Source organism: Drosophila nasuta, chromosome 3, assembly GCF_023558535.2.
Source record: "Drosophila nasuta strain 15112-1781.00 chromosome 3, ASM2355853v1, whole genome shotgun sequence".
NCBI lineage: Eukaryota > Metazoa > Arthropoda > Insecta > Diptera > Drosophilidae > Drosophila > Drosophila nasuta.
The window spans coordinates 25,499,294-25,512,052 of record NC_083457.1 but is presented as its reverse complement, the minus strand read 5'-3'; the positions used below and the strand labels follow the sequence as shown (position 1 = coordinate 25,512,052).

General features: G+C 40.8%; 2 protein-coding genes across 4 annotated transcripts; one reads left to right on the top strand and one right to left on the bottom strand.

Moving 5' to 3' along the window:
- Positions 1–39: 39 nt before the first annotated feature.
- On the top strand, positions 40–2,171 carry LOC132793901 (uncharacterized). Of its 2 annotated transcripts, none has more exons than XM_060804058.1 (2): positions 40–541; positions 2,014–2,171. In XM_060804058.1, exons 1-2 carry the CDS (start codon positions 158–160, stop codon positions 2,119–2,121), a joined length of 492 nt encoding a protein of 163 aa, XP_060660041.1. In that variant the 5' UTR covers positions 40–157; the 3' UTR covers positions 2,122–2,171. The 2 variants fall into 2 exon arrangements, 1 of the variants encoding a protein (XP_060660041.1); XR_009633160.1 differs by lacking the exon at positions 40–541 and adding an exon at positions 1,646–1,957.
- Positions 2,172–2,952: 781 nt separating this feature from the next.
- On the bottom strand, positions 2,953–12,713 carry LOC132793896 (activating transcription factor 7-interacting protein 1). 2 transcript variants are annotated; one of them, XM_060804047.1, is made up of 5 exons: positions 12,567–12,713; positions 8,832–8,990; positions 5,731–8,770; positions 5,277–5,668; positions 2,953–3,724 (listed from the first exon to the last, which is right to left on the bottom strand). In XM_060804047.1, exons 2-5 carry the CDS (start codon positions 8,941–8,943, stop codon positions 3,279–3,281), a joined length of 3,990 nt encoding a protein of 1,329 aa, XP_060660030.1. In that variant the 5' UTR covers positions 8,944–8,990; positions 12,567–12,713; the 3' UTR covers positions 2,953–3,278. The 2 variants fall into 2 exon arrangements, with proteins under 2 accessions (XP_060660030.1, XP_060660031.1); XM_060804048.1 differs by lacking the exon at positions 12,567–12,713 and adding an exon at positions 9,909–9,990.
- Between the last annotated feature and the right edge of the window lie 46 nt (positions 12,714–12,759).

Genomic DNA, 12,759 nt, shown 5'->3' with positions numbered 1-12,759 from the left:
AAAACTTATGTGCGCCGGATACGGATACAGGAAGCAGGATGCATGCCACACCACTCAATAATGCACTCAGCACACTGAGCACCAAAAGTCAACACACACACACACACAGACACACATACAGTCAGACAGACAGAGTGACACTTGCAGGCTGCGCCTAATGTCAAGGTTTTTTGGCTGCTGCTCAAAATGCGGTGGCACGTGGCGCACGCGGCACGTTGCTAACTTGCCACCGAAAGTTGCATGGCGGCGCCTTGACAACGCTTCTAGTGCCACCAATCACGTAGCTCGCTGCCACTTGCAGCGCATGAATGGACACAGCAGCGGTAGCAGCCGCAGCCGCAGCAGCAGGCTAGGAAATGGCCAAGGAAAAGCATTGCGAAAATTACGAAGCAAATGGGCTGAGCACAAGTATGAAGGCAATAGTGAGAGCAAAGCGATGAAATTGGCGAGGCAAACGACAAGGAAAAATGCAAGGCAACAGCCAAGTGGAAAGGACACAGCAAAAGGCGAGGAAAGCGGGTCATCGAGGCAAAGGAAAATGGTGAGGAAAATTGCAAGCAACGGAACGCGACGCGATGCGATGCGACGCGACGCGACACGACGCTTAGCCAATGTCAAGTGCATGAGAGCAATTGGCCTGGCAATGGCGTCCAAAAGGGGCAATGGCAGGCGGGAGGGGAGAGAGGCACTTAACATGCAACGTTGCCATGTTCCATTTGAGGCCCCAATAGCCTCTTCTCCCCCGTCCCTTGGCAAATGGACGGCAAATGGATAATGGGCGTATCTATATTTTATGTGTCATCGTTTTGCATTGCTCGTATGCCCTTGCCCCCTTCCCCTCCCCCTCTTGGCATACTCATGCCTTCTGCAATATCAATTTGTGCTAATTTGTAAAATCGTTCAACCTTTGCCTAAGGCCAGCCATCGTTATTGCCAGCCAATGGCTAATTGAGCCTTAAATTGCCATAATACTAGGCTTCAACTGACAAAGGTTTATCTGTAACCGGTCATTATCGTCATCGAACTTCGTTTCGAATTATAATTTGTAATGCTCTTGAGCAATTGAAAAAAGCTTTCGACAATTTTCTTTACCTCATTCTACTCTCTAATTTATTTGTCAATCATTTTCAAATTCATATCAAGTTTTAAGTTAAAATTAATTATAAGCATTAAAAAATACTCAAAAAAATTTAGCTGTTCTCTTGTAAATAAAACTATATATTATTTCTTTTTACCTAATTAAAAAAATAATTTTGATTCATATAATTTGTGTTTCAGTTTTGTATAACAAGAAAAAAACTATTTTCCTTTTAATCATATAAATTTTCTTTGGTTCTTAATAATAAGAAACATTTTCTTGTTTCTTATTAAAAGAAAATTACATAAAAAATTGCACTTATCATGTTTTAATAATACTTTAACATTATTATATATTTCAATATTTATATTTTTATGAGAAATTTGAATAAACCCGCAGATTATTTCTGGCCAATGATTTTGCAAAAATATAAAAAAAATTACTCATTCAACGATAACTATTCGTCAGTGCTGCGGGAATTCTGACTTTTTTAGAGATTGAGTTGGCTTTTTCCCAACTTTTTTTTGTGTTGTTAACACAAAAGTACAAAAAGTACAAAAAGTACAAAATATGGAAAAGTGGCAGCTTTACGATAGTCACTTGCAGAAAATGTGGTGGCGTATTGATTATTTTTCTCGAAATACGCTAATGTCATCACTCGCTTAGTGTTTCCATTTCAATTCGATCAAGTGGGCCAACATCAGCAACACAGACAAATTTTGGTTTGAGGTGCTACACTTTAAAGATTCTGGTGAAAACAGCAGATTTTTTGAGTTAGCACCTGTGGCCATCCAAATATTGTGCTTGCCTTAGTCATACGCGGTAATAGCCAGGTTAACCTAATTAAATCCAAATTAAAGAATGCATTTTAAGCATAAGGTAAAATGTTAATTTCAAGCAAAAGATTTACTCTATTCATTTTTATTTTATTATAGAGAAACGGATTGCGAAGGATGGGAAAATGCTGCGTCGACTATGAAATGTCTGTAAAATATCTGCAGATGATAGGTACTAAAATGTCATACGCAAATGAGACAGACTAAGAAGATAACGATAAAATAACGGAAATCTGTATCTTCTAAACAAAAATGAACTTAATAAATTGTTATTTTTGTAGATATTTTTTCTCTTTTTTGATTCATTTGTTTTTAGCTTTGTTTTATAATTTTTTTAAGCTTTTTTCTCCATTCCTTCCGTCAAAAACAGCTTTTTTGCTTTTCAAAAGTTGGCAGCACTGCTATTCGTGCTCAAGTCGTGCTAAAAATAAAATCGATCGTCGAGTGCTTAACAGAGCTGTCAGTTCAGCTATTTAGCTGACGCTAGATCTAGCGGAAAATATTCCAATTAGCGGCCGGCTGTAAGAGAATCACATTAAAAGCAGTGCTGCCAACTTAGGTATTTTCTAGCCAGATTTGGCTAAAACGGGAAACCACTCAATTTGCAGGAGCCTGTTATTTTGGCTATTTCACAAAAATAATTTGCTATTTTTTTAGATAATTTAAACAATTTGTAGTATATAGATATATTTATTTATTTAAAGGCGACTAGAAAACAGTCGACCTTAAAATTTAATTCTCTAACAATTTTCGGGAATCGTATGGCAATAGAGACATGGTGTGTAGCTATCGATACAAACGCACCAGGTCTACCGCTCAGCGTGACCAAATTGTGTATTTTAAATACTAAAATACTATTTACTCTTTGTAGTATTTGGGTATTTTCTCAACGTAGTTTCGCGATCGAAATGCTAGATAAGCTAATCCAAACTTTTAATGCAAAATATCTATCAAATTTGATTTATCCATTTGATATTTATTCAGTGTGAATTATTTATTTAAAATATAGAATTAAATTACAACTTATTAACATATTCGTGTTGTTGCGTTTAATGTCTATGAAGTCAAAGCGATAGCTAAAATTTGAGTACGATTGGCTCGACTTCCAAATGGCTAATATAGATCAACACTTGCCTTAGGACTAACTTAGGATTAAGGCGAATATTATAATTAACAGCTGCCCATGAGTGAGTGATCTTTAAGGAACAAATATGTTAATCTATGTATCTGTGATGGTTACTGGGAGTGGAAGTGGGTTATTGATGGGTTCCATAAATAAAATGATAAATTATTAAAATAAATAAAAAATAAGATACTAGACAGCGTTGTAATACTTAAAATAAAACAGAATAACAGACAGTGGATTACCACGTCTTGGGCAGACTAAATACTCCATAACGATCGTGAGCATCGACACCGCGCACCGCAAAGAAATAACGTTGATTCTCTTGAAACTGATTCAGGGTTACGGCCATAGGCAGCAGCATGGCCTTCACATCGCCCACATGACGCCACGAATCGGTGCTTGGCTCATTGATCGTCTCCTGATAAGCGTAGATCTGATACGTGACACACTCGGCAAACCGACTACCCGTATCCTCTAGCGTCCACGAAATGACGATGCCCGTATCGTGCAAACTGATGCGAATTACGGGACGAGAGGGGGGCAACTTCCAGTCGGGATGGAAGGTTTGCGCAGGAGCCAGCGGCAGCGGTGCAGGATGCGAGAAGCGAAGGCGACTTGGATTTGGCGGCGTGTTCTCCGATCGAATCTGCATTGTGACATTAGCTCCAGCCGAGCTGCGTTGACCTGTAAAATAAATTAGAAATTACTTTAGTACTTTACAATCTGTTCGATGCACAACGAGCTCTTTTTATAAACATCAGTCTGGGCGGTGACTAAATTCATTAATAAAAACTTATCTACATAGATTCGTAAATGTAGTTAACATAATTATGTTAAATTACGTTAAATTATGTTATCGATACAAAATGATTTTGACAGAACACGATCCCAAATGAGCGAAATTTTTCACGTGCGGAAAACCTATATATTTCGCAAACCACACATATTAGTGTGACCATTTTTATCAACCGTTCTATGCCAACATTTGATATAAAAATCGTAAAAACCAAAAATACATGGCCACACCACTGAAACATTTGCCTTCATTACTTATTACTTATTATTATGCATTCATTACTTATTTCTATGGCAAAGATATCCCAAGCACACGTTATTGCGACTTGGCTGCAATATTTTTTTGATTTTAAATTTTATATCCAGTCTTACGAGTCCACAATTTTAGTTAATGCTATTTCTCTTTAAGAGAAAATGCCTCATACGATTTTTTATTGCCGCTGGGCTTTTTTCGTGGTCCGCCGACTTACACAGGCTCGGAGCGGGCCCAGGCCTTAAACGTTAAGATTCGTGCGGGCCCGGGCCTTAGCAAAAAGACCCGGCCCGTAAGAGCCCGAAATAGGCCTGAAAACAATTTTAATTTGATCACGCTATTTTTTTTTTTCTCGAATTAGAACCGCTATTTATCGCATTTTAATTGCTTATTGATACTAAATTTTTGAAATAGAAAATATGTTGCGACAAACCATTCATATATTCACATATTTATATATATTATATATATAAAATGCATGTCTTTTAAATTTCCTTATATGTATAAATAAGTTTCGTGCCGGGGGGCCTGGGCCTTGGTGAAAAAGTTTCGTGTTCGGCCGGGCCGGGCCTCTCAAAAAAAGAGTTTGTTTTCGTGCAGGCCCGGGCCTCAAAATACAGGTGAAAACCTAGATATCAGAGACTATAAGAGATGGAGCTATAAATTTTGTTCGACATCACTTGTTATGTTTGCAGGCCGATCAAGTTTGTTTCAAATTTTTGCCACGCCCACTTCCGCCCCCACAAACTGACTAAACTCGAATAACCAGTGATATTTTAAAACTATAGTCGCGAATTTTGGTATATACAAATAACTATAGTCTTTGTGATTCCGATTTGGTTGCGATCAGATAAAAATTGTCGAAGTTTTTAAAGAAATTCTTTGCTCTGCGCAAAAACGCCTACTTTATAGGAGTCTTAGTTGCTTTGGTTGACAATCTGGTATATTTTGCACTCTATAGTATCTCTTGAAGGTAGCCTCATATCAATATACCAAATATACCATATTTTCAGTATATTTGTGGTATATTTCGAAAATAATTCCTCAATATTTCGAGCACACTCGACTGTAGATTTCTTACTTATTTTAATAAACTGATAGATCGCGCATAATACCCGTGATAACCAGAATTTTGTAAAAAGCCAGCACACGATCGCTTAAGCTTAATTAATGACTTGATTATTTTACCTGCTGAATTGTTGTTGAAAATCTGCCTGGTAACGACATTACCGCGTCCCACGTTCATCGGCGACACTCGCACCACGCTGCCCGCCACTGGACGTGCACTTCCTTGGCCACTTGCAGGTGACTGCGAGCTGCGTTTGATGCCCACATTTGGATTCTGACGCAGGCGAGCGGTGACCTCAGCTGCGGCCGCAGCAGCCGCATCATCCTCGTCGGTCAGATCGATGACAGCCTTTTCCTTGGGTCGAGCTGGCGCCAAACTGGGCTGACCGTAACTACCGCCAGCGCTGTCCGCCGCGGTATTTGACATGGGCACAGAGACCGTGCCGCCACCAATGGGCATCTGGCGGGACTTGACATTATTCTGTTTGCCAGGAGTGCGACCAATGCGTACGCTAAAAAAAAAGAGTGAAGGTTAAAGAGGTTTCCTTTCGGGGATGCATCGAGTTTTACTCACGGCAAAGGTGATTGTTGGTGCTGCTGTTGTTGTTGCTGCTGCTGTTGTTGTTGCTGTTGTATGAGCTGCTTGTTTGACATGTAGGTAGAACCGGGTTTGCCAACGACTCCACGGGGACGCGTAGTTGTCGGTGCGGCAGCCGAAGCAGTTGCGGCGGTGCCGGTGTGCTTCGTAGCATAAATGCGGGAAGAACTTCCTGGTGAGGTCTGCAGACGTTGCATGCCAGCTGGTCCGGGCGTAGACGGAGTTGAGTTGTTCACGGGGCGTTGGGGCGTCACTTTCTGCATGCAGCCGCGACGCACGGGCGGTGTGGCATTACCTCCAGTTTGGTTGTAGGTCAACGACGAGCGTTGTTGTTGTTGTTGGTGCTGCTGTTGAGGTTGTTGCTGTAGGTGTTGTTGCTGCGGAGGCGGATGCTGCATAACAGGAGCCGCCCTGGTCATGCCACGCAGTGGCGACCGTTGTGCCGGCTTAGGCAACGTGGTTGCCTTTTGAGGCTGACTCGTTGAGGGCGCTGACGTTGCAGCTGCCGCGGTACTGGAAATTAATGTAGCTGGAGCTGACATACTGCCTGCAGTATGGTGGCTAGCCTGGTTGCGTGTCGCATCCTCGCTGGGCTTCTTCATCAGAGCCATACCCACCTGAAGACCGACGGCACGTGTGATGCGTACCGGTGCTGTAAACTGTGAGTTGCGTGTCTCCAGATCCTTGAGCACACGCTTGTGCACAGTTTCCAGATCGAGAAACTGTTTCGATACTTCGGCGATCTTGCGTCTGTAGCTGGCCAGGGTCACCTCCTGTTTGTCCACCTGACGCCGGATCTCAGCAAACTCGCTCTTCACCAGCATGCACTCGACGATCTTCTGGAGCACCAGTTCCTCGAGATCACAACGCGTCATTTTGTCGAAACTCTTGCCGAATTTCTGTACAAAATCCAATCGAAAAGGTTTCACATCGCTTTTGAGTTCCGGTGCGGGCTTCAGGTCGATGGATGGCTCTTTAATCTTCTCTTTCGTGACGTCTGCTGGCGTATCTGATTCTTCGGTATTATCGTGTGCATCTAAATCGATTTGTAGATTGCCGTCGCAGGAACTGTTCGAATCGGTGTCATCCGTTTTGAGCTTTTTACTTGGTATATCCTCCTTTGGTTCTGAGGGGCTGTGATTCCGTTTGGCAACTAAGGGCTGAGCCTGATGTTCATTCTCGTCCGCTATGTTAGAGGTGCTTGTAATATTGCTAGTGGACGTTGTTGCCTCGGCTGTACAGCTGGAACTATTGCTAGCCTCCGGCTTGTCATCGGTGCTCAGTCTTATACGCTTCACGGCCGGCACATATGGCTCCTCGGTTTCCTCTTCGGCTTCCACATCGCCCTGATCTCCCTCAACTGTAGTTTCAGCTTCTACTTCGGGTTCGGCTTCGACTCCAGTTACCATCTCATCGCTACTTTTCTGTGATGGTTGCAGCAGATTGCTAGAGTTGCTATCCTCGCCAGGTCCTTCTTTCGGGGGTGTCTTCTCCTGTGCTCGTTGCTTCTCAAACTGATCGCAGGCATTGTCGGAGTTATCGACGAGTAAATTCGACTTGGATTTTACATCGATTTTGGGAGGTGTTTTTTCTGCTGTGTCGGTTTTTTTACTCAACTCCCCTTCAGCGAGTTGCTTCATTGGCGCCGACACTTCCTCCTCATCCTCCGACACAAGCACCACTTCATCATCTTTCTTAACCTCTTCCACATCTTCGTCGTCTGGTTTGGGGTTTTCCTTAGCAGTCTCAGTTGTAGCTGCAGTTTCATTTGTTGTCTTTTCAATGGACTCAAAAAATATGACTTCATCATCTTCTTCCTCATCTTTCTTTGAAACTTCGTTCAAGCTCTGCTCATCCATTTTATCGTCTGTTCCATTTATCTTGACTGTCTCAGTCGGTTGCAGATCGTCCCCTTCCACTTTGACTAGATCTTCACCGTCCTTCGGCTTGGCATCTTCGGGTTTTGCCTCAATTTTGGCCTGCTCGTCTATGGCTTCACACATTTCAGCCGTTTCCACGAGCATGTCATCTATGGCATCATCTCGCAATTCTTCCGTTGCCGTCAATTCTACTGCATCAAGCTTCTCCAGGTGCTCATTTACTTCCTCTGCCTCCTCTTCGACATTCTCTTTGATTGCATCAACCTCCATAGCCTTCTTAGTATCTCCCTCAGTGTTTTTTTTGGCCTTTTCATCCAGTGTGTCTAGATCAATAATAGATGGTTCTTTAATAGGCTTTTCAGCAGGGGGATTATTTTTCTCAAGGCTATCGTCAGAGGTAATGTCTTCTAAACCGTTTGTTGTTTCCTTCTTAGCACTGGATTTTGCTTCTGGAATTGCATCAAATTCATCAGAGCTGGATATGGTTTCCAATGCATCCATAAAGATCTCATCATTGGCGGTATTTAAATCTGTCTCACAAACATCAGAAGCTGCAGACGTATCTTCAGGATTATCTATTGCTTTCACTTGATTAGCTTCCTCTTTGCTATCCACAATATTTTCTTCTGCTTCCGTAGTCCCGTCTTCCACGGGATCTGCAATTATTCGCTTGTCTTCTTTTTCTTCCAAATCCTTGACTTTTTCTTCATGAACTTCAGCATCCACGTTCTTTTCGTGCGCTTCTTCCTTTTGTTCTTCTTCAGCAGCGATAACTGCTGCATCTGTGTTATCGATAGCAATTTCGCATTCTTTTTTGTTATCGATATCCCCAGCATGCTGTTCATTGCATCCAGCCTCCAACGCTGCACAGCTTTCTTTAGTCTCCTCTTCCACCGACTCCTTTGGATCACAGTTCACAATAGAACTTATTTTATCCAATAAAGCATCCAGATCGCTGCCTGCATCACGCTCCTTGCTTAAACCCATGACAGCAGCAGCCTGATCCTCACAGTCCTTGGAAATACTTTCGGTACTTGTAGGTGTCGTCTCAATACCATTGTCCAACTCGTCGGTTTCCAAACCATTTTGCAGATCCACATCCACGGAGTTACGACTTCCCACTGGCGATGTAATGTCTGCAAAGGGATTTTTATTGTTCGCAGCATATTTATCGATTAATGCTTATTTGTCACATACCAGGGTTGGTTAGTTTGTCAACCTCCTCGTCGAGTTCTGCAGCAATGCTTCGCATTATTTCATCTTCGGTTGGCAACTCTTTTAATTCAACCTTTTGCGTTACTTCCATCATTTTTAGGCGATAACTTTAGATACAACGCTCACTTGTAACACATTGAACTGTGGGCGACAAGAGTATTGTATGTATGTTATATGTGACTCTATGGCAACACTAAGCACGAAAGTGGCAACCCTATGTGACCTTAACTATTAAGCTAAACCTTTCAATTTCTAAAATTCGCATTACTTTTAATTCAATTATTTTAAGCATTATATTCGTGCAAAAAAGCTTTTTATCAAAAGCTCAGCGAAAGCTTTTGTTGTCAATTTCATAGTGGAATAAATAATAACTATGAATGTTAATGGAAATGACATTTTTAAATTTGTTCATTTAGGTAAAATGTTTGTGGGTTAATCTTACTTGAACGGTACCCCCTAATGCACCCAACACCCCCTACTCCACTTTATTCAAAAGCTTTTGGTATTATAAAAAAAAAAAGTTAAATGCTAGCAATGAGTACGATGTGTTCGATGTTTTATCCAAAAAACTCGAATAATCGGAAATATATAAAAACGACAACGACTTTTCGCCTGACGCTATTTCGGTTTCGGTATGTATCTATTGTGCCTACCTAACTAACCGGTGTGCTTGGCGCTCTACCAGACAGTGGGGCGGTCGGTCTGCTCTGTCTTTCCGTCGCTCGCTCGTTCGTTCGTACGCAACAACGCTACCAACAACAACAACAAGAAACAGCGGTCGCTACAGCAAGATGACTGCAGCAGAAAAGCAAACACAAAGCAAACGGGCAAGAGAAATAAGCGTGCATACAGCAAGAACTTGCGATAAACCAGAGAACATCAAGACGAAGCAACCTGGACAAATCGGACGAAATGTCGTACTATGTCGACATATGATATATAGCGTTTTTAAGGCTCAACGTCGATATGTGTTAACAAATGTGAGGTTATGTTGAAGCGAGTACCCTACAATTTTTACATAATTTGATAAATAGTGAAGAGATAAAGCTACATACGAACCATCAACGAACTGTTTAACATCTTACAGTGTGACTTAACTTTGCATTCAATACGATTTATGTACACTCGAAGAAATCAAAAACAATTGTTGTAACTAGATTTCTTAGCGAGTTCAAGGCAACACTAAAACACTGCCCGAAGTGAACGCGAAACGCGAACGCAAAAAACCAGCTGACAGCGAGAGAGCAAGAGAAAAAGTACAACACAAGAGAGTACTACAGAGATTGAGAGCGAAGCGCTAGCGGGACAGAGAGGGAGAGAGAGTGTGAGGTTTGATTACTAGGCGGAACGGGCGCGGGTGTTGTAAATTGACTTGATAACGCTCGATAAGATTTTACTTTCCGAAATAGTAAACAAAAATTAACTTTCACATCTTTAAAATGTCAACAAAGCTTACCCCTAGCCACATTCGATGTGTTAATGTGTGAGTGTTTGTGTACCTATAGCCAAAACAAACTGTAACAAGAATGCGAATTTCATTATTTTCATACATCGAGCGAAATAATCAAAGCGCATTTTAAACCGATTTTGAAAAACGGTCTGGCAACTCTGCAATATTAGGGGGTTCAATGGCAGGGGCAGGGGGTTGAAACAATCACACTACTGCAGGGGATCTTTGAACAGTTCTGTTTGAATAAAATGAACAACAGAAATCGGCAGAAAACGTAAAGCTGCCGTAAATTCGTTTTCAACAATTGAGCAACGCTGTACACAGTGCGAGCGAACAAGCGTGATGCCTAACGCTATGTGTGGGAACGAGACAACGATACAGGCTACATTGTATGACCGACCATGGGAGCAAGGGGGGATGGCTATCTTAAATTATTATTTTCGAATGATATTAAAGAAAAAGTAGGCGAAGAACAAGCGACAGCAGCGGAATCACATAAAACACACAAAATGCTGCCAACTTGGCTTAGACGCATAAGAGCAACAACGTCGATAGAGGGGGGCCATGGGGAAGAGTAATGAAGTGACAAGGGCCTAAGATCTGCAACTGAGGACTTTTTTATTTCTTGGAGTATTTGCCTAGGACTTTCGACAGGATACCGGTTTGGTATCGGGAGAGTGTGTGAGAGAGAGAGAGGCAGCGACCAAGAGCGTAAGCTAATTGGGGTGGTGGAGAGGGGGGCACGCTGTTGGATGTTTACACGCGGTACAAAAAATATATGCACTTAAGCACAGATGTACATGTACTATAATAGATACTATATGTTCATACATACTTATATGTTTATGTGTGTATTAGATGTAAAAAAAAAGTGTTACCAGACCGCTCGTGAAAAGTCGCTGGTTGTCGGACAACAATGAGGCGTACCGAATGAATGGAATAATGATACAATACAGCAGCACACCGAGAAAGAAGCAACAACTAAAACAGACGCAAGCACACATACAGACGAATTGAGGCGTCGGCAGCCATATTGGCTGCTTTAAGTTTATAATATAGTCGTATAATTCTGAAGTATCGGATGAACTGGTCTTTGTACTTCGATTTCATTTCGGAATATCTAACATTATGTTTCAGTTTCTCTTATGCGCTCTACCAAAATTTTTCTCTCTCTCTTCCTCTCTCTCTGTTTGTCTGGTTCTCTCTTTTTTTACTTTATCTGTTTGGTTTTCTTTATTCATGCTCTGCAAGCATTATATAAAACAGAATTCCAATATAAAATGTCGCGTACAATTGCATTTAGCATAAAATATGTTCAGACCTGTTTTGGGAGTTATAAGCCTATTATATCTGTTTCGCTCTCACACATACAAATACGCACACACAAGCTTGCGCTTGCTGAAGTGGCAATGTGTGTGTATAACAAGGTGTGTATGTATATATATTACGTGTGTGTATAATTTTGCGGCGCATTCACATTCTTTTTAGGTTACGTATCGATTTTGATGTAAAGTTAGGTTAGGTTGAAAAACCCTATATACTCCATAGAGTATTACGGATCTATGGGTCGAAAGGTTTTAACTTTATCGATATGTTTGCTGACGCTAACGATCCTAGACATCACGTGCAGAGTGTGTCAAGCGCAAAAGTAAACAATATAAAGCGGGGCAACAAAGTAGTTTTTGTGTTTGTTCATTTTAATGTTTGTAGGGCTGCCAAGTGGCTCCAATTGACATTATGTTGGATATAAATTGCATTCATACATAGATATATATACATTCAATTATCGCCCACATGCCATTTATATATATATATATATATATATATATATATATATATATATATATATATAATTAGAGTTGCCATCGCCAGCAAATTACTATACGCATAAATTGAAATATCAAAAAATATCTCAACAAGGTCAGAGCAGCAAACATAAAAGACAAAAACTATCATTTAATGTTTGCATCGCAAAAGAAGCACGATAATGTTGGGACTGTTTGATGTTGTGGGTTGCTGCACTACCAGCGCTTGACAACCCTAAAAACGAAAACAAACAATATAGAGGACTCATTAAACATATTTATATATATATATATCTATGTATCTGAAATATAAAACTAAATTCATTATGTCTAATATATCCCATTATGTAAAACTTGTTTATAGTTAGTCTATAAACGATAGTAATAACAATCTTCTTATACGACATTGATGGAAGTCATCGCACTGTATCTACATCTGAATTAATTTATCTATAGACTTACCGATAGGAATTCCTCTGGATTTTAGTCTTATTTCACGTAAAAGGCTTAAAATACAATACTTAAAACATGCTATATATATTTATAATTAAATATTCAACAATTTAAACGGCTTTTTGTAGATTTGTTTACACCGAACTGTGGACTGCCGCCCTGAACAACTGGAATACCAAACGCAGACTAAAATCTGAACCGA